This window comes from Triturus cristatus, chromosome 4_2 (genome assembly GCF_964204655.1).
Source record: "Triturus cristatus chromosome 4_2, aTriCri1.1, whole genome shotgun sequence".
Taxonomy (NCBI): domain Eukaryota; kingdom Metazoa; phylum Chordata; class Amphibia; order Caudata; family Salamandridae; genus Triturus; species Triturus cristatus.
In genome coordinates, this window is record NC_140586.1 from 245,506,031 (window position 1) to 245,533,255 (window position 27,225).

A 27,225-nucleotide genomic window follows, 5' to 3' on the forward strand; every position below is an offset into this window, starting at 1 on the left:
GCCTCGCGATCCCACACGGACCCAGGACTTCCTACCCAGACGGCAGCCTCAGCACAAGTTCATCCTATGATCACCATAACATACAGGAAGGGAATCAGTCTCACTATTCATCAGATCACACAAGGATTGCTAGTTCGAGCACAGGCTATTCTCTGGTTCGAGGGGCTCCTCTCTCCCTTATTCAGTTACCACTTACCTGATCAGGGTTAACATCTGTTCATCTCAAGTCACAGCTGACTAGAAGAATAGGCTACCCTCTTATACAAGAACACGCAGCACATGTTGGTTCACTACAGACTGGGTACTTTATTACTCATTACATACGCAATCACATAACATTACTATATAATACATAACCTGCAAAGAAAAGTGAAAGATTAGGTTGCACACTCTAATAAGAAAGGGGTCGACATCACCTTAGTAGTGTGTAGCCTGCACTCAATGGTCATCTAGGTTCCCTTCTCGTCTGTGCCTCGGCTCGCCTGGAAGTCACACCGCCGCAGTCACGGATCTGTTCCCTTCTTCCTTCTCCGAGTCACTGGGACCTCTTCCTCATCGGCTACTCTCTCCTCTCTGGCTATTCTGCTAGAAGAGTATCTGTCTCTCGGTTTTTCTCCGCCTTCAAGTTTGTCATCTGTCTTCCCTGGAATAAGTAGTAGCTTTACTGCTAACGGCTAGATGCCGCCTACGGACTGAAGTAAGTGCCAAGTATCTGCCTCGGACTTTCACTAATATAGAGGTGCATTTCCTCATGGAAAATTCCGGCCCGTAACCTGCCGCCCACCAAATTCTTGTACCTCCCCGTACCAAGGACACGTTCCCAGCCGGCCGGCCTGATGTAGTGTCTTCGGCATGAAGAAAAATACAATCCTTCGATAAGGGCCGGCCTGAACCGGTTCTCTCCAAGCGAATAACACCTCATAACTAAAACATTACACTTGACCTAGAAGCATCCCAAGCTGCCGGAGCAGAAAGAAAGATGGAGTCTCTCCCGTTTGAGGCCTACCAGGCCTGAATTCAGCACGGCTCCATGAAATACCCTCACTACAGGACAGGTTATCCCTAATACTAACGAATCTATCCCCTAGGCTATGTGTGCAAGCCCTGATCTATGGGGGAAGAGCACAGGATCATGTCAGAGTGCCTAGTAAATAGGCTCCATTCACTACTCTAACCCTTAGACTTGGATGGTAAGAGACTGAAGTCACACTAATCACCCCTCAGCACAAGGGGGCCGGGAAAATCGAGCAGTACAGCATGCCAGATTATACGAAAGAATTTGCATTGTTCTGTTGAGAGAAAGTTGTGCACTCAGGTTTGACTCAATGGCATGGATTAAGCAGACGTACAATAGCTTATTTCTCGGCTACTTTGGATCCTGTGGCTTCAGCTTTACCTGGCTGCTTAAAGGCAGTTGCTGCTACTTGTATGAGCCAAGAGCAAAGTTAATCAATTGTGATGAGACATTCAGTTAAGGTTTTCATCCCACATTCAGTTGAGATACTTTTAAGAGGAACTCAAACTCAGCACCTTACTCCTAGTCGGATGACTAAGTATGAAAGAGTGATTTTGGGTGCAGAAAATGGGACAGTAATAAGATACAATACTGAACCCTGCCACACTATTGCCAGATCCCTGTTGTGAAGAAGTGAAAGATGAATTGGACCATGATTGTTTGGATGTGACTGATGTGTACCAAGCCCCGCCCGGACAGAAGAGAAGAGCCCCTGAAAGAGCAAGAACACAAACCATTTGTCAATGGCTGTTGCCTGAGAATTGAGGGAGGACGACTCAATGCAGCTTACGCAGTCTGAAAGGTATCGGGGGTCATTGAAGCATCACATTTACCAGGAGTAAGTCTGCACAAATAGCTGAATTGATTTTGGGAAAAATAGGAGAATAACCATTATGGTTTCAAGGTTGTGCATGACTATGGCCAGTTTTGGATGCAGAGGGAATTTCTGACTTCTACAGGATCGCCTATAAGAAATGGGAAAATAGTGAAGGAATTATTGAAAGCAATACAGTAGCCAAAAGAAAGAACAGTGGTCAAGTGTGCTGCTCACCAGTCAGGAAATTACTATGTAGCGGCAGGTAATAGATATGCTGACCAGATTGCTCAATATTGTGCAAGAAATATGGCACTTAACGAAAAATGGAAGCAAGTGAGGACAGATGCCAACTTATGTTTCTCAGCTCCTGAAACATGGGATGAAGTAAGACAATTGCAGGATGAAGTTGAAATGAGTGAAAAGGAACGTTGGATGAGGGCAGGTTGTAAAAGAAGGGCAGAAGATGATGTGTGGGTTTACCCTGATGGCAGACCAATTATGCTAGATTGCCTAATTTCTCAAATGGCCAGATTGTATCATGGCGACACGCATATAGGTAGAGACGCCATGATTCGACTATTCAGACAAAATTGGTACAATCCAAAGTTCAGGGTAATCGCAGAGTCTTTGCCAGAAATGCTTAATTTGTCAGCAGCAGAACCCAGGCAGTAAAATAGTAGTCAGTTGGGGAACGATTGGAAAGACAGCAGGACCATTTGTGAGACTGCAGCTCCACTATAGAGTTGCCTCCAAGTCGAGGAATTAAGTATGTCCTTGTCATAGTGTGTTTGTTTTCACGATGGGTGGAAGCATATTCCACTAGGAGAAATGACAGCCTCACAGTTGCTAAGTTACTGTTGAGGGAGTCGATACCTCGATTCAGTGTCCCAGTTACTTTGGAATCAGAGAGGACCTCACTTTAACAATGAAATTATTTAAATAATCTGTGAAGCATTCACAATTGATCAGAACCGGCACTGTGCATACCGCCCAGAGGATTCTGGAGTGTTTGAGCAATTGAATGGCACAATCAAGTCAAGACTGGCAAAAGTATGTGCATCCACATCACTGACATGGCCAGATGCACTGCCTCTTGTGTTGATGGGACTCCGAAGTATTCCGGACAGGAAAACCAGATTAAGTCCCCATGAGATCATCATGGGAAGGGCAATGAGGCAAGCATTTATTCCTGGACACAAGTTAATGAGTATAAATTATGATTTGGTATTTGACTATTGCAAAGGATTGGCTGACCTAGTGCGTTCGGTCTCTCACCAGGCTGGAGAAGACGCAGTTGCCTGGCAGCCAATGCAAGCGCACGATTTGAATCCTGGAGACTGGGTGGTAGTGAAGAAACGCCAGAAAAATGTGCCTAGCACCCAGGTGGGATGAACCTCGCCAAGTCATACTGGTCACCACTACAGCAGTGAAGTGTGCAGGTTTACCCAATTGGATTCATGCTAGCCATACCAAACGGGTTCCGGCCCCTTCTGAGAAAAAACAACTGACTGGATCAGTTGAAACAGATGAAGGTTGTGAAGTTGAAGAATCTAGAGTGATAGATTCCGAAGTAGTAGACTTTGAACAACCGAGCACAAGTCAGGAGGGATGGATACCAGTGATTGATATACCTGAAGTTGTTGTCCAAACAAGAAGCAGAACAAGATTGGAAAGACAAGACAGTAGTGAAGAACAGATGGGTGTAGAAGAACATGCTCAGGAAGAAGTGAATGAAGCAACCCTAGAACCTGAGCAGGAACAGACAGGGAGAGAAGAACTTACTCAGATAAAAGTGAACGAAACTGTTCAAACCCTTGAGGAGGGACAGATAGGAGAAGAAAACACATTCAGGTAGCAGAAGAGCAAATAGTAAGACCTGAACAGGACCAGTTAGAAGAAGTTTGGGCAGAAGAAGAAAATCAATTTGAAAGTAGACCCAAACATGGCCAGCTAGAAGAACAGGTTCAGATGGATGAAATAACAATAAAAAAGACCCGAACAGGTAGAGAGTGATTCAAAAGAAAAAAAAGGACAGATTGTGACAAAACCCTCAGAAAATAAAAGAACTATGGAACAAGACGAAGAGGGTGAAAGTGCAGTGCAAATAAAAAGGGCCAAAATAGGTGATAACTGGCCAGGAGGAGTGAAAAGATTTAGATATTTCCTGAGAAAAACCGAAAGACCAGAGCAAGTGAATGAGATTACAAGTCAGATTCAGTCTAGACAATTAAATGGAGAAAAACGTGTCCAAGATTAGGAGTTATGAATAAATAAATACCAGGCCCCTGAGTGGACCTATGTTATTGTAGAATAATTTGAGGATTTGGACATGAGAGGAATCTGAAAAATTGATTGTTGCACAGATTGATGAAAAAGAAGTGAGACCACCTTAAACTAAAAGTCTGAAATTCTTGGTGCTGAAAGTAAGAAGTGAAATTATCCTCAGATTAAAATGGCGAGAAATAGACTCACTGAGCAACCAAAACGAAGTTTGGTACGAAGATGTTTTAAAGCTTGCATATGTAGTATTATATTAGTGATTTTAGTATGGTTATTCTTAACAGTAGCAATGCCTTTACTTACGTTAACAAAAGAATGATAGTTACTAGTGAGAAAACCGCTACATTTAAAGGGGATAAAGTAGAATTACAAGCAGCAGCTGAGGCAGAATTCCATAACACAATAACAGATAATGACATCTTTAAATGTCTTCACAAAATTGTTATTTCAGTATGTAGATACAATGGAGATTAGCGATTGTTAGGTTTGTATAAAGTTACCAGCGTCAGTATCAGAAGGAGTTACATATCACCACTTACCATGAACATATGGTATCTCATATAGTGGTGTACTAGCAAGTCTATTCTATGCAACTGGAAAACTTCAGTATTATTATTCAAACTTAGATGTATTTTCAGAACTTCCTATTCGAAGAAACATGAATCCAGTACTTCGTGGACAGAATGTACAATTCATGGGTGAATTTTTCCTAACAATGAAGTCAATAGATTTAGTTAAAGCACAAGATTTTAACCTGTATATTACATGATGAAAAAGTATTTTTGAACTTAGTTGAGGAAGGATACAGGATTTCCAAAAGAAAGCTGCTGAACAGAAAACCCATGTACCAACATGGGCTCAAAGTGAGGGAATTTATACAGCTGGCAAGACTGATGCTGCGATGTCCCTAGACGTTGTGAAGAAAGGGAAGACTTGCATCCATAGATTAAAGACAGTTTAGAATAACATTTATTGGTTCTAGGGACTGAACATAACTTCCTAATTTTGGAAGGTTGGGGGCTAAAAGGAAGAACTGACCGAGTATTTCCTGGGGTTTACTACATGTACGGTAATAATGCTCATTATAAACTGCCTGCACAATGGTACGGAAGCTGCTATTTTGGGATTGAATTTTCGAAAATATAGGTTAAAAGAATCACTCGAAGCAATGAAAATCCTAATGGACTAAGAAAGAGCTAGTTTTTCAGAAATAGTAGGCGATATATTTGGTGCATGGATACCTTCAGTGGGAGTCATTCTGAATTCACATAGAATCTGTCAATTGTCAACACTAGTTGATCGTCTATCGACTGATACTGCTGGGGGTTTCTGGAGGATTAACACAGATGGTTGCGATTAGGTCAATGGTTTTACAAAATAGACTTGGGCTTGATATTAGCAAAAGAGGACAGTGTCTGGGGAATGTTAAAAGTTCAACATTGTTGTACTTACATTCCTGATAAAAGCAAGGAAATTGGGGCGAGGCTACGAGCGTCAAGATGGCGGTCGCACCTTAGGTGTGCTCCAGACTCCTCCGTCATCCGCTCTGCCATCGGGATCGCCTGACACCTTGTCCCACGTACTTTGCTGCCTGGGGACCTCCGGAGCAGCCTTTGGGGCACTGACTTGGGCCCGTGTGGGCTGCCCTGGTCTCCTGGACCTGCCGCGCGGCCCCCCTCAAAATGGCGGCAGCCGCTGCCGCGGTGATCCCAGGCCTGTCATCGGCCCAATGCACATCATCAGCACCGCTTAGCTGAGCGAGGGGGCTCCTGGTGTGGCTGGCGCCCCCTCCGTATTGCTGGACTTGGCCAATCTCCCCTCCTGAAGGACCCGGCCGCCCTGGATCCTCACATGCTAGGTTGCCGGGGAGAGACAAGTGCGACATCGGCCACCAAGTAAGCGGTGGAACATTGGTGGCACCAGACGGCCTGCAGCACATGCGTCCTGCGCTGGCTTGCCCTTCCGAGGCTGGTCCTGTTCCGCCATGCTACGACACGGCCTGCGGGGTGCCCCTGTGCCTGCCGGCCGCTTGCTGTGACCCTCTCGGACCTGTGTGAGAGGAACAGAGGGCGACTGAGCCTCCTCTGCTGCCCCAGAGGCCTGGACGGAGTTTGCCGGCGCTGCGGACCTGTGTTCTTAGTGTGGTCCACTGGGGGAGAAGATCTATTGTTCCTCCCTGAGGCCCGGGTCGGCGTGGCCAGCCACCATTGGTGGTGTATCATCCCGTGAAGTGGTTGCGGCGGCGCGGCCTGCTGGGGAACCCCCACTGGGCCTGGGGTGTGGACGGAATTGCTCGGCCGCCACTTCAGGCGGAGGTGACCCCCTAGCGGGCATCCCCGAATCAGGCATGGTGGTCTGATGGCTCCCTGGGGGCCCCAGCCATAGCTTCGTGTGGCCTCCTAATCCTTACCTTGGGCTGGTCCTGGGTCATTGCTGCATTCCTGGGACCATCTGCCTGCACTGGTCCTTCATCCCAGGACCCGCTGTGACCCCCCAACCTCTACACCTACTCTGTGTTGCTGCCTGGGGGGGCGATGGGGGGGGGATATGGGGGGGGATATGGGGGGGGGATATGGGGGCCTTGGATCATTGTCGTGCTCCTTCCTTTCTCTCTCTTCCTTCTCCCCCCCCCCCCTTTCTCTACTCTGGCCGCACTTTTCGGGCAGTGGCAGTTTGATCCGAGCAGAGTCAACGTCTGCTGTTTGCCCCTGCTGACCCCCGGCCCGCTTGTGCTGGTTTGTCAACCTCCCATTGTGAGGTCTATTTGTGGAGACTGAGCCCGTGATTTCCTGGGGGGGGGGGGTCGCCATGGGCAGCGAAGAACCCTGCTACCCTGACGAAAATGGACTGCTTCACCACCTTGGAGGTGGGGGCAACTGGAGGTGTGACTGAACAGGAGGCTCCTCCATCCGTGGATTTGGCCACATCCTATCCATGCCTCACAGACTTCGGTGGAAGGCAAGATCGCAGAAGTGCGAGTAGACCTGACTCATTCGACAGGACCTCCAAAACGCCACTGCTCGGATTAGAGACAGAGACCCGTATCTCCACTGTGGAAGAGGACATCCAGCAACTTAAGGGGCAGGTGGCCCGTCTCCAGACGCACACTCAGAAGTTGCACTGTCGGGCAGAGGATGCCAAAAACAGATCCCGACGCAACAACCTCCGCCTGGTGGGCTTTCCGGAGGGTGCAGAGCAGGGCCCTGCGGTGGACTTCCGAGAGGTGGCTGTAGATCCCGGAGGGCTCCCTTTCTCCCTGGTTTGCAATGGAGCAGGCCCACCCGTCTTTGGCCCCCAGGTCGGCGCAGGGTGCACCTCCCGCCCATTCATAATGCAGGTTCTCAACTTCAAAGACCGCGACGCCATCCTGTCTGAAGCTCGCTATGCTATGAGAATGGTGCAATCATGACCTTCCCAGACTACACCCGCGAGGTCCAGGGTCAGCGCCGCTCCTTTGGGGAGGTCAAGCAAAAGCTGAGGGCACTTAACATTCAGTATCGGCTCCTCTTCCCGGCTCGCCTGCGAGTGGCGTTCGCGAACAAGACGCTGTTCTTCGACAACCCGATGAAGGCCTGGACCTGGGCAACGGAGGAGCGGCCTCTGCAGGCCGACGACCGGGCCCTGTGCTTGGAAGGAGCGGAGAACGGACTTGGCCGCCTCGCTCCCTTTGCTCCTCAACCTCAGCGGAACCGCTCCCGCAGGTACCCCGAGCAGAGGAGAGTCCGCTCAGACTCCCCGCCAGGCCACTAACAACAGCAGATATCGCTCTCCGAGGGACCCTCGACTGGGAGGCGCTCTGGCTCCTCCAGCCGTCTGGATGGCGGTGGTGCTTCGCCGAGGCCCTCGGCGATTGACCACCCAGAATCAGACCTTTACCGTAGCCCGATGCTCCTGAAAGACCCTGCTTGATCTGGTCTCTGCCTGCCGGGCCTGGCTCCACAGCCGGAGATGGCGTTTTAGTTTAGAACATTCCTTTTCTTCCCGATGGACTCAAACACATTCAGACACGAGGAGGGGTCCTCCACGCTTCCCCATTCCCAAGCGTTTTAGTTTGGTTGTTTACTCATTGGTTATTGTTAGGGCGACAGATGCTTCTCAAAGTGTAGGGGGGGGGGGGGGAAGAGGGGTTTGGAACCGTTGTCCTGCGTTTTGATTTTATTTTTGGTTGTTTTATACCCTAGTTTCGCTGCACCCGTTTTCACACAACACCCTGATTTGCATTTCGAGAGACATGCAGACCTCCTTCCAGACACCTTGATGGACCTGCTGATGTACAGCTGGGAAGCCATATCCCCCGCGGGACCCACAATCACACTTATATTCACCTATACGTCTGACGCACCCCTGCGGGGCACTTTTCTGCATTCCACCAACACTCATATCGTGCCCGGACTTGCATCCGGCAGCATACATAGACTTCCCTTGGGACGCTACATTACACCCTCACGTGCTCCTTTTGATGTGGGCCCCCCTTCTGGGACCCACTTGTCTTGCCATTCTGCCATGTCATCATGCCAGGTATACCTCTATCGAATACTTCTCTAAGCATCTGGTCTTAGAACGTTAATGGCCTCCTGGACTGTTTGAAGCGGATGGCGGTCCTGCGCTACGCACACCACCTTGGGGTAGACATAGCTATTGCAAGAGACGCATTTGCTGGGTAACCATTGCCCCTTCCTAGCGCGTTATGGATACGATAGGGCGTGGCACTCTGGGTTCACTTTGGGATCCCGAGGGGTGGCGATCCTAGTGAAGCGCTCTCTTCCCCTTGTCATTGTGCAGACAACCCTCGATGCCCAGGGTACATTTGTGGCCATCGGCGGTAAATTAAACAGGAGCCCCATCAACCTTGTATTGCTCTATTTTCCTCCTTCTATGCTGGCGGCGACTTTAGCTAAATCTACAGATCTCCCGACGTGCTTGCCCCACTTATCTCGGGCCGTGGGAGTGGGGGGGGGGGGGGGGGGGGCGGGGTTTCAACGCTGTCTCCTCGCCTGACCTTGACACGACCGGTCCTTCGTCCTCCAGTACAATTACACGGGCCAAACAATTGAGGACCTGGTCTGAGTCCCTGGGCCTATGTGATGCTTGGCGTACCTGGCACCCACATTCTAATCCGTACACACACACACACACTTCGGCAGCGCACCACACGCAAGCATGTAGTGATGCCATTTTCGTTCCATCAACAGATTGCCTCACGGTCCAGGACATCGCCATCCTCCCACGTGGTATCTCGGACCACTCCCCAGAGGGGATTTGCATGGGTCCTTCCCCAGCCTTCATGAGGCAGACATGGAGACTGAATACCTGGTTTCTCCAAGACAAGGAGTTCCGGAAGGCAGTGGGTCAGGAACTTAAACAATATTTCCTCTCCAACGATGGATCCATCTTCTCCCTGGGCGTTCTGTGAGAGGCGGGCAAGGCCACGATTAGGGGGTTCGCCAAGGGCCGGTTCAAACGTCAGTGACAGGCCCAAGCAGAACAAATTACCAGTCGTGAGGTGCAAGCCTTGCGCCTCAAGCAGGCCTCTGCTCAGTCTCCAGAGGCCCCTGAAGCCAAACTCATTGCCCAGCTCCAGTCAGAAATCAAGCAGTTGTCGCTGGAGGCAGCCATACCCCTTTGGCATTCATCCGTGGCCAGGGAGTATGGCTGGGGCGACAAGAACGGTTCACTCCTCCATCGCCTTGCCACATCCCTTAAGTCAAACCGCAAAATTCGAGGTCATGGCGCAGGACGACTCGTTGTGCCATTCCCCGGACGGGACGGCCCGTGCCTTCGCTTCCTATTACCAGCAAGTATACACAGCCAGACCCCCATCCCTTTCACTCGCTAGTATGCTAAAGGTAGAGGGTGGCCCCCCCTCCCTAGCCTAGATCCCATTAGCCAGAATGACCTTGAGCACCCCATCACGCGTGAGGCAATAGAGGGAGCGATTGCCATAGTTTCCTCCAGTAAGACACCGGACCCAGACGGCTTCCCTCAAGAATACTACATGTATTATCGGGACAGTCTCACTCCACATTTGGTGGGGCTATTTCGGGAGGCTGTCGAAAAGGGCTCCTTTCCGCAGGAGACGGATCTGGCCACCATTGTAGATCTTCCCAAGTCTCAACCACCCTCGCCACGGTGTGCAGACTACTGTCCCATCTCCCTCATCAACACGGAGATGAAACTGTTCGCCACGATCCATGCCCAACGACTCAAACCCCATGTGTTCACGCTGGTTCACCCCAACCAATGCGAATGTATGCCCTCGCGTGGCACTAGGCATTGTCTTCGCAGATTGCAAGTCGCCCTGGCACACCGTCATCTTACTCCCTACCTTCCGATTCTTCCGGTGGACTTTGAAAAGGCCTTCGATTCGGTGGACTGGGGGTTCTTAGAGGACGTCCTTGCTATAATGTGACTCGGTCCCCGTTTTTGTGCCATGGTTAAAGTTCTTTACGCCTCCCCCGCGTCTTGGTGAACGGGATTGCGTCCCCTATCCCCCCTGCTTTTCGCCTTGTTAATGTAGCCCCTGGCATACATGATAGTCGTGCAAGAGTATGCAGGGATGGGAGTGGCCCAACACCGAACCAGATAAAAGTGCACTCTATGCAGATGACGTCGTTATCTATTTGGCAGATCCCGCCGGTTCAAGCCCTCATTGCCTTCGTATTCTACACCTCTTTGAATGGGCTTCGGGCCTCAGGCTTAACCCGGATAAGTCGGCCTTGGCTCCCCTACACCTGTCCTGTGAATGTTTCGACTGGCAATCCAACATTCCTCTTCGCCGTCAATCCTTCAAATATTTGGGGATATAGATGACCTTGCTCCCTGAGCTCAGCTGGGCCCTCAACGTGGCCCCACTGGTGAAGCGGGTTAAGGCAGACCTCCAGAAATGGCAGTCATTGCCCCTGAATCCCATGGGGAGGGTCGCACAATTTAAAATGATGGATAGCATAGTTAGTACGTTTTTAGGAGGGGAAAGGTAGGGCCGGGTTAGCACTCAACATGTGTGGGATCCCCTCATTCAACGGGGTACTGGGGATGACCCACCTATTTATAAAATATTTGGCCATGCGGCTTCTCTCCATACAGGTTTGGTTCAATGGGGGTTGGTCGGACCCGGCATACAGGCTCGAGGTCGGAGAGTTGGGCTTCGCCAAGATCCAGGCTATGCTATATGGGGGCCCCTATTCCATCCCACTTGCCAGAGGTGACACGCTCTGTGCTGCTGGCCTGGCGGGCTGCACTGCGACATACCACATGGACACATGTTAACCCAATGCACACCCTTTTGGCAGGGGGAACAGGCTCAAAGTTGTCAACGCATTACAGGGGTTAAAAGCCTGGGATTGGATATGCATTTCGCAGCGAGGAGATGTAATGGGGGGAGGGGAAATCACATACGGACCTTCGAAGCAGGTATTCCTTACACCGGTCACAATTCTATAGGTATTTGCAGTTACGCCACGCCCTTCACACCCACCTTGCGACTAGCACATGCCTTCCTGCCCACAGTCCGCCTGAGGCCCAGATAATGTTCAGCGACCTGGGGAAGGGGAGGCATCTTCCACATCTACCGTACACTGATCAATAATGCCCCCACTTCCTTGGACCGACTACATGGGAGGGTTGGGTAGGCACCTTAGACGAGGAGGACTGGTGCAACGCCCTTATGGCTTCTAGGACAGTCACGGCCTCTACTAGATTGCGCTTAGTGCAATTATACTATTTACATGCTGCGGACTTAGCCCCAACCTCCGCTTGTGCCAGGTGCGGTCAAGACCCCGCAGATATTTTCCATATGGTATGGGTATGTCTCCGCTTGGAGCAGTTCTGGGGAGGGAGATTGAGGAACTCCCCGAGGTTCTGGGGTGGGAGGTCCGCCATGACCCAAAGCACGCGCTCCTGGGTATCACTGATGGGCTGGATGGGTCACGGAACGAAAACATTTTTACACAACGGCAATGGTGGTAGCAAAAAGACATTGCGGCCTCCTGGAAGCTCTCCGAACCTCCGTGCGTTGGATGCTGGAGGACTAGGGAGGATTGGTGTACCACGCAGGAGAAGGTCATGCGCGAGGCTCATGGGTGTCCTAGGAAGTACCACAGGGTTTAGGGGGGGGGGGGGGGGAAATGGTTGGAGGAGGTGGAGTAGTTATAAAGGGAATGTCCCGTTTAATACTGCTGTTTTTTACTATTGCTTGTAAATCCTGTGGTGCTGCTCTCCTTTTCTAAGTCCTGGAATTTTACGGCATTGGACTGTAATGCTGGTGTATGTTCTTGATTTTGTCAATCAATACACAAACTTTTGTGTTTATATATAAAAAAAAAAAAAAAAAAAAAAAAAAAAGGAAATTGGAGGGTGTATAAAGATGACAAAACTTCATGAAAAATTGAAACCACTGGAGGTTGACAGTGTCTGGCGATATAGGGAAAAGTCTTATAGGTCAAATAATCTTGCCCTTGTTGCTGGATTAGTAATAATGATGTGTAAATGTTGTAGAAACAAAAAGGAAAAAAGTAGTAAATATGTAATAAAATGAAAAAGGAAAGAAAAGGAGGGAAAACTAAAATTGAAATGGAGGAAATGAAAGGGATGATTTAGAAGATGAGGGATTTAGAGAACAAAGGGGAAGATGAAAGAGCTAAAGAGGAAAATGAAATTGAGGAATACTGAAAGTTGGCATCTGGATAGGGATGGGTAATATTATGATGGCACAAAATGCCTTCAGAGAGGGGATTGATTGAGCAAGGACTCGTTAAAAGAGACCTGCTTGTATGTAATCCGCTCGTTTAACTTACTAACATGATATTCGCGAGTAAAAAACTTTATTGTTGGTAAATGAAAACTTTACAATATAAAAAGCACACATCAGGTTCATGAAATGATACATTTCTTAAAATTGTTGGAACAACATTTGTTAAAACTCTACTTGACTTTTTAACTGCTGTTAAAAGTCTCATGGACCAGGTTCGAATCAACAATTTGCTGACAGCCGACAAGGCGTTGGTGTGTCCAATGATGGAGTTTCCTTCAGCTCTAATGGGTTGGCGGCCCTGATAGCTTCCAACTGGCTTAATACTTTAGTTAAAATTTTGTTAGCCCGATATTCAGCTTTGTGTTATCCGTGTAGAAAGCTACTATTATAGCTTGGCGGCAAGATCGAATTCCATGTCTAATCCATTCTTCTCGCAATAATAAGCGTCTTCAAGTGAGCATTGTTGAACATAAGCAGACTATGTGTTCCAACCCCTCTGTGTGGTAACCACACAGCCTGCATTGGGTGTGGCAGTCTTTCCGGCGCCATTCGGGAAGATTTTTCAAGAAAGGCCATTCACCCAACCTCAGTGCCAGGAACTTTAGTTTCAGGTAAAGTGCGGTGGTGCTCGATAGAGGACGGGATTCTACTTCTGGGTTAAAGTTAGTGATTACTGCCCAGGTGTGTTTCCTTTGACAGTATTGCCCTGTCTGAGTGAAAGGACCACAACCTGGCACTCTTGATAACTAGCTTTAATACAGATTGTGAGGGGGTGGGGGAATTGTTCCCCTAAACTCCTTAATACAAAGTAATTGTAAGCTGTTCTCCAGGTGGGGCCGATATTTGTAGGTGGCAGGACTTTTCTGAATTTCTTGCCAGAGTCTGGTCTCCAGTGAGTATCCCGGGCTGGCTTGACGCAGTCTGTTGCTGGGGCAATTATAAAGTTTTGCCTCTACCCCGTGGTGGTCAAGTAAGCCAAATTCCAGACGGACTTGTGCCGGTGATGCTGAATTCAGAAGATGGAATGCACGTTTAAAGATTTTAGTTGTCAGTTTATTTTGAAGTAGGTTTGTGGTTCCCTTCATGATCTCTTGGCCGAATGTCAGGGAATTAGAGGTTTTTGGCTTCATAACTTTTAACAATAGGATAAAGCTGGGACCGAATAGTTTTTTTGACAGTTTTGTTGCTGCTGCCTCTAACGCCAGAGCTTTGGTCCTCAGTGCTTTTTGCTTAGCAAATGAGCTTCTGGAGTCTAAAAATATTCCCAGATACATAGTGAGGTGTTGAGTCAATTTTTACGTTGTTGAAGAGCCACCCTCCTCGCGACTTCTTGGGTTGCCCAAAAGGGGATGGTTTAGCTCTAAGAGGCTGTTTTCAGTGTAGGGAAGCAGTTCATCAAGTAGCCTCTGTAAGCCCACCTTCGTGTGGCTGAGCAGCACCAAGTCATCGGCATACAGGAGGTTGCTGATTTGTACTCCATCTAATTGAGGGGTGATGACAATTGACGCGGTCAAGGATTGGCGAAAGGTTCGATATGAACAGGTTAAAAAGGAGTGGAGCCAGCAAGCAACCTTGTTTTACTCCACTGCTGGTCTCAATCTTCCTGGAAACATGGGAGCCTTCACCCAGCTTGATTCTTATCCACGTTTTAGAGTGAAGTTGAACTATAGCAAGGATTGAGGAACTCCCCAGCCTTTTAGTTTTTGCCACAATAGGTCCCGGTGCACGTGGTCGAAGGCTGCTTTGAAGTCCACAAAGCAACAGTGCAGTAGAGTTTGTTGGACAGTAGCTTCCTCTATTAGAACAGATGTCAGTAGGTTAGTTGCTCCGGATTTAGCCATGAAACCGGTTTGATTGAATGGGAGGCGCTTTGTTTTGTTTGCCCAGGTCAGGAGATCTTCCAATAGCATACTGGCATAGTATTTAGACTCCACGTCAAGGAGGGCTATCATTCGATAGTTACTGGGGTGGTTTCTCTTCTCTTCCCACTTTTGTAAACTTCTGAACGAGGAATGGGCTCGGACTATGCTAGACAGCGCAGCAAAAGTAATAGCATTAAAGAACCGGATGAACTTTCTGGTGACAGCAGAGTTGAATGAACAGAACACAGTGGAAACACCTGATTCAAGGGTAAGTGTCCCACAATGGTTACATGAAATAACACTCCAAATGAAGGGGGACAAACCCAGAAAAATTAAAGGTCTCTTTTGGGAGAACCTGACTTATGGATAGAACATCCTTTTGGCTGAAAAAGACTAGCCATCTGAAATTGTTATTAAGTGCCCAAAGGGAGAAACAGTAAATCCACCGGCTTTTTCCTGACCTCGTCCTAATATATGTAAAACATACATACATGCAGGAGTGGGCGATTGCATCCAAACCAATATGGTTGCGATATAATGCTGGAGCAAGTGCTGAGTCACCTCACCATGTAATCCCAGTAAAATCTATTCCAGCGAGACATCACCCAAAAAAAAAAACAAGGGAAGAAACAGGTCAGGGAGATCTTAGATCAACTTTAATACCAGGGTGTAATTGAAACTTGCACCTGCTCAATTAATAATCCGTTGTTTCCTGTAATGAAACATAATGCTTCATATCATCTAGTTTTAGACTACAGAGATCTGAACATATGCACTAAAACATTTGTAGTACAGAAAGCACACAGTGCCGCATTAATGAATAACATTGTGCGGAAGAAATATAAAACATTAGATATCTCAAATGAATTTTTCTGCCAAAATATAGCGCCTAAAAAGCAGAAATTTAACAGCACTCAGCGCTCGGTTCTCAGCATGCCGATTCCCAAGGAAGTAAGAATAGCCCTGGGTTGTTCTCAGCTAGGGTAACAGTTAGGACAATGCCTCTTTATCCAAATTTTGAACTATGTAGAAGATATTTATCTGACAGATGATAATTTAAAAGGATCATTTGATCAAGGTGAGCAACATAAATGTGGGTTTCGCCTCGGAGGGCTACAAATTAGATTAAAAAAAAAAAAAAGCCTACCTCAATGTCCTATTTTTGGGATATGAGCTTTCAAGTGAAGGGAAAAGCCTGGCAGCTAACTTTAGAGAAATGTGCACTGCTCCAACCTCCTAAATCGTTGAAGAACTTGCAATCCATACTGGGATTCCTAAATTTTGGCAGAACATACATTTTAGATCACGCAGAAAAAGTAAAACCTTTCTATGACCTAAGACCTGATTATTCAGCATTGGACAGAAGAACACACAGATATCCTTTGTTCCATACAAGCTGATAGGATAGCTTCCAAACACCTACACATGCGTGTAAACACTACAAATTTGGTGAACAGTATGAATAGATTTACACCGACGGATCTGCTCACCTGGCCATAGGAAGTAAACAAACAATATAGTGCCGTATGTGCAATTGTGAAGGGTCATATGCAGGAAGGAAAGTTCAATCCTAGCAGTACAACAACAGTCTCTAGGAGACTGCAAAGTACAGCTGGCAGAATTAAAAGCCCCATTACTCATTACTGGCACCAACAAATACGGATTGAGAATTCCACACACAGATTGTGTGCGATTCATTTTACTGTGTCCAGTCATACAATGAATATCTTCACTACTGGGGTCAGAATTGGTTTAAAGATTCAAAAGGTTGCACAATTAAAGCATAAATTACTTTGGGAACAGGTAGCGGAGTTGAAAAACGAACTACCAAGGGCTCACGTGATACACACGCAGTCATCAACGTGATGTGTTCACGTTGAAGGGAATTAATTGGCTGATTAAGCCACAAAGGGGGCAGTACAATCTGCTGCCGTAGCTGCAATCACTTGTTCAAAAACAAGAATAGACGGAAGCACAATGGTAGCTGTCCTAGCTTCACACAAAAAACAGGGCAGCCTTGACAAAAGGTTTTCCACTCAATTACTCCTATAAGTTAGATGCAAATAACATTCCTTAGGCTCAAATTCAAGGAGTGGGGGGCGGGGGGGCAAACAGTATTACCAAACATAGATCGCAAATTAGGTTTAATACTAGCTGCACACAAGGGTCTAGGCTCTGCACATGCAGGGATTACCGCAACAGTTTTTGTTAAAACAACGCTGTTGGTGGCCAGGATTAACCAAACAGACTTAGAATTTGGTCTTAAAGTGCGACATGTCAGCAGATGAAGGGTTCCCCATTGGCACGTACAGCACAGACACCATTACTAATATCAGACAGACTACTCTGCCCATTTGGACCACTGCGGCCCCCTGCAATCAGAAGGGACTTACAAGTATATCTTGGTGTTAGTGGATTCACGCTCTAGATTTCTGTGGGTTTGGCCTCAGCGCTCGGCGGACGCTCGAACTGTTATAAACGATTTGGGAGTCTTCATAGGGACATATGCAGTTGGCACATTACATTCTGACCGTTGTCACGCGTTTAGCTCCCGGGTCTACAAGGAAGCTATGGGAAGTTTGGGTGTAGCATTGCAGTACTCCTCTCTGCACCATCCCGAGGGAAATTCGGTCGTTGAGAGGAAAAAGACGGCACTTAAAGGAATCTTTACAGCAAGGGTATTCGGTTCAGGTGGTAGTTGGGTCAATCACTTATGTGGGGTCCAGAGGGCTCTCAACAATATGCCAAGAAGTTCCCTAGAAGGGGTCACTCCTTACGAAGGCCCATTTAGCAACAGAATGTGGGTACCTGATCTCGACTATGAAAGCACAATGACGGATTAAAAACCATTCGACATCAATAAACGTTTGGCTGTTTTACAGGATCGCAATGTATTTCAGGCACTACAAAGCAACGTGCAAGTAAAACGCACCACCACTGGGGGATGTCAAATCAGTCACGGCAAGACCTGCCTGCATCCCTAAAGTTGGGGGATCTGGTCAGAGAAAAGGTTAGACAAGAAAAAATTTGGGCCATCATACAGTAAGCCTGTACCTGTCCTGGCTGTCACAGGAACAAGAAGAGTTCTTCTTCTGCCTCTTGCCGACAAAAAAGAAAAAATACTTATCTCCATCAAATTGATCAAACCACAGTATGTGGCAGATACTGAATAGTACGCCTCGTGGGCTCCTGGGTAGCCGATGCTCTCCTCTTGCTAAAATACAGCAAGTTCAGACGGAAAGGCTTATAACAAAATAATGGACTTTCCAACAGGGAAATGGAACTAGTTCCTGTTGAAATAGAACATCAAAACACAAATGAAAGACAAATATCGATTCGGCCCAACACCAATATCTACATAAATATGCCTCTACAAGAGGAGACCATCGGTTCAACAAAACCTGCTGAGCTACCAAGAATAGATCGAACTGCATCTGGCTACTTCATCGATTTTGATACCATCTCTCTGGATCCCAGTGAACCTGAAACAAAGCCAGCTCGAGTTTCCCCGTGAACAACTTCATGATTTCTACATTTTTCTGAAAGACTTACCTAGTTTCACCATGGCTACAGCTCTGGATAATAACTGGAATATTGTTTTTTCTATTCTGGATTGGCCTAGTAACAGTCTATTGCTTACTCATGAATGGAAACTATCTCCCAGAACGCTCTGCAGTATTAAATGTGAACTTGGTCCTGAAACCCCATACATCATCTCATCGTGAACAAAGAGACCGGTCCTTCGTTAACATTACATCTGTTCCAATGCCTGATGGTATAGTTTGGGATAAGAGTTTCATGATGTATTTGGTCCCACTGAACTTTTGAAAATACCTTGTGTATTTAAAATTTCTTTAATTTATATCATTACCTCCAGTACATTTTCTGATGATTGGGACCTTGAAACTGAAAATATTATGTTGTCGGATTTAGAACAAACCTCTGTATTATCAAGCATTGAAATGTTAGAAGACACAACTGATTGACACAATGTACTGTTACCAACATTATGGCATTTTTTACATAAATCTAGTATCCCACGTAATGTTTTTACATAACCCCAATGGGAACGTTGCCCCACACCACCAAAAAGCAGTTCAAGATCTTTTGCACGGAAATTTGCGTTTTATACGCTGTTTAAAATGAAATCTGGAAAATCTCTCAAGAAGCTAGCTACCGAGAGACTTTGTGATATTGATAGAATTAACCTAGAAAAGGCCTTAGCAGTAGACAATGGTATGACCACACTAACATCCATGATTTATTCACTGGACAACATTGTATATTCTGCTATAGATATACTAGAACAGGATCTGTCCATACTACAAGATGGACAGTCTCAGTTATGTTCCATTATGTTGTTAAGCTGGACGCTCCAATCATTGCGTTCTGGTTATGTGCCTTGGCGATTTATCAACACTACATCCCTGTTCTCTGAATACAATCTTACTACGAAGCAAAGAACAATGGCACAAAGAGGAGCAAAATATTAAATTCTTCTTTTTGACAAACTGGACAGATTACCTTTTACCGCGGAAGAGTCACCGTCCACAGAATGGTTAAATCATGGCCACATAACATTGCCAGTCACTAGTTCCCAGTTTCAGTATTGCCTAGAACAAAAAGGCAGGCAGATCTGACTAGTTGGGTGAGATTCATCAAGGAATCTTGGGAATTGCCATATAGATTTGGATGCAGGAATGGAATGGGGACATGAAGTATTTTTCAGGGGCACAGACTGCGAGAACTCTTTAAACGGATCTCTCATCTGCCAAGATGTCATGCTTCACTGAGCCTGTAATGGTTCAGTCGCAAACTTATCCTGTCATCTGAAAGGGTCCCGGGCTGCCATGATTAATCCAGTGTTCAAGTTACTCTTGAATGGGAGTTACTGGAACTACACGATAAGAGGGACTGAGTGGTGGTAGGATGGGTCACTTCGGCGGGAGGTGGTGGGGGGGGGGGGGGGGGGAGGAGTGAAGGGATATTTGCTGTGCACCGCCCTATTTGCACTTCAAAGACACTGCTTCAATGCAATTTCTGAGAGGAGACCGGGACCTACCTGCTCACCAATACACTAGAGGTGCATCACCAGTCCGCCTGACTTTGCGGTAGATCCAGTTGTGTTCTCCGCAGCAGCAAATCCTGTTCAGCGGCTCCTGAAGATCTTGTCAGATACAGCCTAGTTATACTTGACATTTTCGACTTCCACAATAGAGGCCAAGTCCCAACATAGAAATCATCACTGCAACTTTGTCTAACCGCTACCCAATGACCATTGTGTCTTCTCAGACACTGCTGGCTGCCTTGCCCAAATGAACTTTACAGGCAATTTTCTTCAATAAATTAAAAGCCCGCAGGTAAGTCGCGACCGGACTCAATCCACTCCGTGCAGTTGAACCGCGCTCCATTGCAGTCAGCCTTAAATCTAAACTTTGTCCCAGGCTGCCATTCCGAGATACCCTCGGTTGGCACTTTGTTCTTTTTGGTGGCAATTGTTTTTTTTTTTTTTTTTTAAAAACCTTTATTGACATTTCAATCAATAACAAGTATGGGCCTACAACCCCCCGGGGCCGGCCGCTAAGCAGTCAGAGCAACAGAGATCAAATGTTAACACAGGCAGCACCTCGGGGAGCAGAATCTCCATGCTAATATATTCTCGGCCAGTGAACAGCGCAGGTAGGACACCAGGATAAAAAAAGGGTTTTCATTTTATAATAGGAAAAGACGGAAGGATCAGGTGCCGAACAATTTCCCAACAGCGATAAAAGGCAGGCAGAATAATAAACGTAAGCAATAAACAGCAATCTATTGGATCAATGGCGCAGACACAGGAAATTCAGGATGTGGAAGAATATCATGACCAGTTGCGCCTGCAGTCCCCTGCCCTAAAGCCCAGAGAACACCCCGGAAATTGTGGCACACATGAAAAGGCAACGATTCACAACAAAGGAGGTGTACCACGCTGATCCCAGAAAAGAAAAAACAAAGAAGAATCAGAGAAGAAAAAGGAGGCCATGGAAAAAAAGATTAAAGACTAAAGAATCCCCTCCCCCAACCCCCCACCCTGCACCTCTGCAGATGAGTACGGCCCCCCCCCCCCCAGCAGTGTGCCTGTCGCCCTGGAACCAGACCCGAAATATAGAAGAAACAGGGAAAAAGGAGTAAGAAAAGAACCCCACCAGACGGGGGGGTAGAGAGAGTATTAATAAACTAGAGGAGGGCCTTCAAAACATGCCCCCGGCTTCTCCCTCCCGCACATTATGTTTCCCCCAAAGCAAACAGTAAGCAACACAAAATCGACCATGTCAAAGAAAGATGGGGAGCATTTTGCACCTACTATACCGACAGTTATGCCATGAGAGCACGCAACCCCGAGCCCGCCCGCCTATTAGCCGACCACCTCTGAAAGATCAGTCTTATCCTTGGCCACTCTTTGCAAATCTGCCCATGCATACCCCTCGACCCGGCGCCATGTCCAATGCTACACGGTAAAGGAGCGTCCAAAAACGACCAGGAAGCGACGCACACCGGTGGGGTGGAAGTCTGAGTACCAACCCAGTCAGCATTATGGAGGAACGTCTTTCCCAGTGCTGCCCCAGGATCTGCACTGCACACAAGGTCCAGGAAGGCAGAATCAGCCAGAGTAGACAACCGTTGCTTGAATTTTCCCCGGGTCGCCGGAGGCCGCGCACAGGACAAGGCCACCCCCCCCACTCAGGTCCAATACCTCCGGGGAAGATCAGACCCACAGCCAGCCAGCCGATCACACGGTAGTATACTGTCCGGAGTTTCCAGCTGGTCACTAGTCACAGGGGTGGCCACGACATTGTCGTCCTGAGTGCAGTGCAGGAAGTCCCTGTGTATCTGAGGACAGGCAGGCCGCAACTGTCCCAACGCTGATGCCACACCATCAAGCCTACTCCCCAATACCCAAACGCCATGAAGCAAGGTGGAATGAAGGGCACCGAGAGCCTCGAGAAGGTCACAGTACCCCAGAGTCGCACACTCCCGATCCTGCTGTGACCCGGTGGACAGGATGGTAGACTTCATCGTGACAAGATGGCCGCCGGGTAGGTCCGACCCGTATTGGGACCGGGACCCAGGGGCAAGCGCATCAAGGTCCATGTCGCTGGAAAACAGGGTTCCGGAGGCAGGCAAAAATATATCCGTTATGTGGTCACAGGCAACAGTTGTCCCCACCACGGACCAGCGCCCGCGAAAATCCGGGAGCAGCCCGCAGGAATCAGGGCGAGTTACGGGCGGCGTCCGGGCAGCTCACCGTCGAAGGCAGAGGCAATCACCGGAGAGTCGTGGAACTGCCACCCCGGGCATGCACTTGTTCCGCTACGCTTAGTGGTAGGAACGACCACGGCGAAATGTAGGCCGATAGTCGCACCGATCCGGTAGTCCGACTCCACCCAGTCACCAAAGGCCGCTGTTGTTAAACTGCCACCCGGCCAAGGTGTCCACTCGAGGTCCCGGCTCCAGGGCCGCACAGGGCGCAAATTGCAAATACACGTTTCTCCGGCGGTACCGCCGCCAGAAACTTCGGAGTCACTCGATCGATTGCCGCTCTCATTCACAAACACGGGCGCATAGCGCAGGCTGAGGATCTAATGCAGGATATCCGTGCGGGATGCGGAGGTTCACGGAGCCGGGAGTCTACGCTGCCGTCCCGGTCGCCATCTTGGCTCCTCCCCCCTTGGTGCCAATTTTTATCTTAAACTTTAAATCTCTGGTTAGATTATTATTTTTTTTTTTTAATTAAATGTTACTCTATTTTTCTAAATTGGTGCGGGCATTTTCTTGCGTTTTTACTTTATTACTCTTTGTTTGGTGCATAAACACTTTACACATTGCCCCCAAGTTAAGCTAGACTGCTTTTGTACCAAGATACCAGAGGGGTAATTAGTGATTTTTTGTGGTTCACCCTGACAAGATCCTAATTCACATGGATATTCCATCTTTTTCTACAGACTGCACATTCTAGTATCAAGAGTCAGGTGAAAAATTAGAAAACATTTCTGATGGCACAAAGGCTTTGTGAGCACCTTTTAAAATTCTTTTTTTTTTTTTTTTTTTAAACTGGCCCCTTTGGAGCATGTAATTAAAAATTCAAAGTCCCTGGCAACTACGACTAGCTGGCATTCATACAGCCTTAGAAAGGCAAGTCTACAGCTTTGCTTTGATGAGGACATTTGCGGATAGCAAACCAACATCAGAGTGCTAAAGATCAGCCTTACAGAGCCCAAGTTATGTTAAGTTACTTTTTCAAAACATCTATAGCCAAGATTCAGTGTCAGGCATCAGTAACCCTTATGTCAAGGTGCTTCACCTACAAGGAAAACTTTTTCATGTCCTACAGCAAATAAATACCATGTAAAGAAAAAATGGGTGCCCCACCTAGGCCCATGAATAATAGTGCACAACTGGATCAGAGGAGTACATCCTGAAAATATGCCATGGAACTAGACCTCCTGAATCTATGTTGGACATCCCCTAATAAAAACAAAAAACTACACCCCCACACAATTTAAGCATTCACAACACTGCTGGCTGCCATGTATAGCAACAATGTAGAGGAAGGAATAATTGTTGCAATTCAAATAAAGTTTAATACGCTCAAAATGTTTGTGAGATAGAACTAAAGCAGCATTACAGAACAATATCGGACCCTAGCAGAGGGACCAGCAAATTCCATAGTTCCAGCAACTTGGAGCACAGGGTCTCATTTCTATCTTGGTTAGGCAGTCAGATCTGACAATGAGCAGTACGGATACTGTGAGAGCCCAGGTAATACTAACCATGTGTAAAGTACAAGCCATAGGCGTCCCTCTAATACATTGGGCACCAGTAACAGTTACTGGAGAGAAAAATAGGTGCTCCGTTTTCCAATGCGTTTGCAAAGAAGGCATTCACAATTAACTAGTTGTGTTAGACCCATTCACCACGGTAAACAACGTTTATGACAAAACTTTTTCCCCCGCAGGGATTCACAACGCGGTCGTTACAACGACCGCGTTGTGATTCCACATACCATTACTCCGCAAGTCGGAACAACGACTTGGAGGGAGGGGGGTGGAGGGGAAGATGTTGGATTTCAAATCCAACACCTTCCCTAGTGTCTGCACAGACTAGAGTTGGAATAGTAAATTATACTATTCCAACATCCAGCACCCCCCTCTGCAAGTCGTTGTTCCGATTTGCGGAGTAATGGTATGCGGAATCACAACGCTGTCGTAACGACCGTGTTGTGTATCCATGTGGGAAAAAAAGACTGCGGGACAAAGACATCTATTCATTCACCACACATGCCTTGTACTCTTAGTTTCAAAGTGACAAACACAGAGCAAAAATCGTAATCTCATAACCAAGTACATACCTTGTAATGTTGGCCGGCCTCTTCTATCTTACTCACACAGTGCATTTGATGGTCTGTGGAAGTCCAACACACCGAACATATCAATTCTTGATCATCCTCACAGAACATCTGTAGTGGTTGCTCATGTTTCGTACAAATATTTGCCTCCTCCTGCTTCAACCCTCCCCCAGGGCTTTGGAGTAGCCAGTTGGAAAAGAGCTTTCTGTCTTGACATATTAGTCCACATTCCGGGCATGGGAAATTGTCCTCTCTTCTCTCCCAGGACTGAGTGATGCAGCTGGGGCAGAAATCGTGTCCACAATCTAGTGTCACTGGATATTTGATATGTTCCTCACATATAAAACAAGTGGAAAATGTCAAGAGATCCAGAAACGCATTTGCTTCAGCCATGACCCCAAAAATGGAGTATGATGACCGTTGACCTTCTTGATGCTATTTTTACAGTCGCCAGATGTAAGACACTGAGGAGAGAGGGAGAACGTGGCTTATCAATGAGTGTACTTAGGTGCTTCAAATATATTACAACCAAGATAAACTTATCCAAATTCATTTTTGGTGGCCTACACATTAAGTTCTCTTAAAAGATCTGCACAAAATATATTGTTGCATGCATTTTGGCCCACTCTGATACATGGCAGCTTTTGGTGTCCAGCAACGCTAAGTGGTGGAGAAGGATGTGGTACTATGCAAGTCTCAAAGGACTGGTGTTATATTTTCCCCAAACATGCCTCCCACTCATGACTGAAAGGAGAACACCCCATTCAATACAGCAAAAAGGAATTTCATAGAATTTGGCAAGCACTTAAATGTACATCAACTCCATTTCCAATAGTGAAACTTCTTGCAGATTCACCCCTCTTTCGGACCCCACAAAGCATCCTTGGAGCATGAGCAAGTTTATAGATAAACTAGTTTGCTTTATTTTTAAGTCCAATTGAGCATTTGATTGGTTAAAAGCTGAAGAGCACTTGAAGAGCTTCCAACTTGGGTTTAAGAATTTCACACAAAACAGGTCAAATTACGTTGGATAAGCCATCGCACTGGTTGATTTAGGCACCACTCACCTGCTTCTTTATGGAAGACTTGTACAGCAAGCTATGCAAGGACATTGCCGCCATGCGGGAGGACTTCTTTAAGGACCTAAAGGAGGTGAAACATGAGTTGCGGGACTTGGGCCAGCGAATCTGTATGCAGGAAGACGAAATTGTAGTGCTCAATAGGAGGTGCTCAAACTGCGCAACTAGAACAGACCATCAATATCACTTAAATGACCTGGAAGACAGATCTAATATTCGAAAGAGGGTGGTCCCCAGCAATATATTACGCGAAACTGCTCTTCCACCATATCCTCCCTGGGATGGCACAGGAGGACATCCAGCTCGATCACACTTATTGGGCCATCTGAGTCACAGACTATGCCACATTCTCAGCCTCCCGTCAGACTTATGCTAGGCTGGATTACTTCCAGAGAACCACGCACATCTCCACACAAACCATAGGAGAGAACTTTGGAGACATTTGTCCTTTCAAATCCCTCACCTATCACCATCGAATTATAGGTGGCACCCGTAGACACCTACACGAACATGGGGACTTAATGACAATCGACTGAAACATGAGTCAGCGATAAATACTATCAAACATAGCATAGTAGACTCAACATTAACACCCCTGACATGACCATCCGGATACTGTGGGAAACATTGAAAGCAGTTATCCGAGGAGTGGCACGATTCTAAAGACAGACTCGATAAGAAACTGGAGCTTGAGGGAGAAAGTTGCAGACCTAGAGAGCCTGTAAACAAATCACGTCCAAACACATATGGCAACTTACATTAGCAAGACAACTGAAGCACTAGATACAGACAAGGCAGAACTGGCACTACTGGGGCTGAAACAACACTACTACACAGGGAGCAATATGGCAGAGCATCTACTGGCCTGCAAGGAGAGAGCATCTTGATGTGCGACACGAGTCATGTCTGATTTGTGCATTGGATAATGCCAGAAAAATAGATTTAAATCATAAAGAAGAATGGGAAAGGTGTAATCAGAGAGATGTGCTCTTTCGGTTATCAAAAGTGTTTGTAGTGCATAGTTGACCCAATCATAAGGAACTGGAGCAACATGTTACGTCCTTTTGGAATTTGAGCGAACAGCTGATGTTTTGTAATGGAGAGCTCAGAAAAAGTAGGATAAAACTGATCAAGCTGGCTAATGAAGTGCATCTTTGGAGGATTCTTACGAAGGACAACGCAAGAAAAAAGTATTGGTGGCGAAGTGTGGACCACCAAGTAAAAGTTGGACAAGGATTGTTTGGTGTGTGCCACTTATGACAAAACATCACCTGCTGTGCTCCTTTGTCACCTGTAGTAATACCCAAGAAACCTTTGGTAATGTTAGACGTCTACATCATGGGACCGTTTGATTTATTACCATTTGCAGAGAGATGTTCTGTTGCTGGTAGATTACACCACATGGATTTCCAGCAAGTGTGCAAATACAGTGAATACCACAGTAGTTTTAGAATTACTTAAGGAGGAGTCCACCAGATAAGGGTTACCATAGTACCCAATAGATAGTATTCATGTTATTATTCATGTTATTATGCGAGGAGGACGCTACAGTTATGCAAGTGTCTGACTGCAGCATTGTCAGTGTCGCAGGTACAAAATTGGCTGCCTGCCACATCCTGTTGAGAAAAAAAAAAATCTAGGCAGTCTGAGGACACCATGGGGAGAGTGATGGCACCAAATGTTCAAAGGGTTTTAAATACTCTTGGAGGTACAGCACAGTTAAGTGGGCATCTTGTTGGCCCACATGCACATTGAAATAGTCGAAGCAGGGAAGAGAGCGACAATGCCTATGCTTAGGCTGGCAATGGAAGGCCATGCACCAGTGTCCTGGGAACAACTAGAGCATCTCACTCAACGCCACAAACAGTAGGATTTCACACCAGAGGATCTGGTGCTCATCATACGGACAACTCCACACACGGGTTCTTACTTATAAACACCAATGCGATAAAAACAATTGTGAAGTGGTTTTTCTTCTTGATGTTAGGCTGGCCAGAGGTGGTAGTAGTCTGGTCTCCAGAAGGCTTTTAATTCTGTAGGC

General features: G+C 46.9%; 1 protein-coding gene across 2 annotated transcripts in view; it reads right to left on the reverse strand.

Annotated features, from left to right (window-relative positions):
* Positions 1-27,225, reverse strand: part of LOC146833558 (E3 ubiquitin-protein ligase TRIM39-like) — a 556,215-nt gene that overhangs the window by 520,397 nt on the left and 8,593 nt on the right. Inside the window, exons 2-3 of one of the 2 annotated variants that reach the window (XM_085601415.1) lie at positions 25,173-25,248; positions 24,109-24,569 (exon numbers count right to left, since the gene is read on the reverse strand). In XM_085601415.1, the coding sequence (XP_085457541.1) occupies positions 24,109-24,498 (390 nt within the window). In that variant the 5' untranslated portion in view covers positions 24,499-24,569; positions 25,173-25,248. The remainder of the gene's footprint in view (positions 1-24,108; positions 24,570-25,172; positions 25,249-27,225) is intronic. The other variant, XM_085601414.1, reaches the window with a different exon arrangement.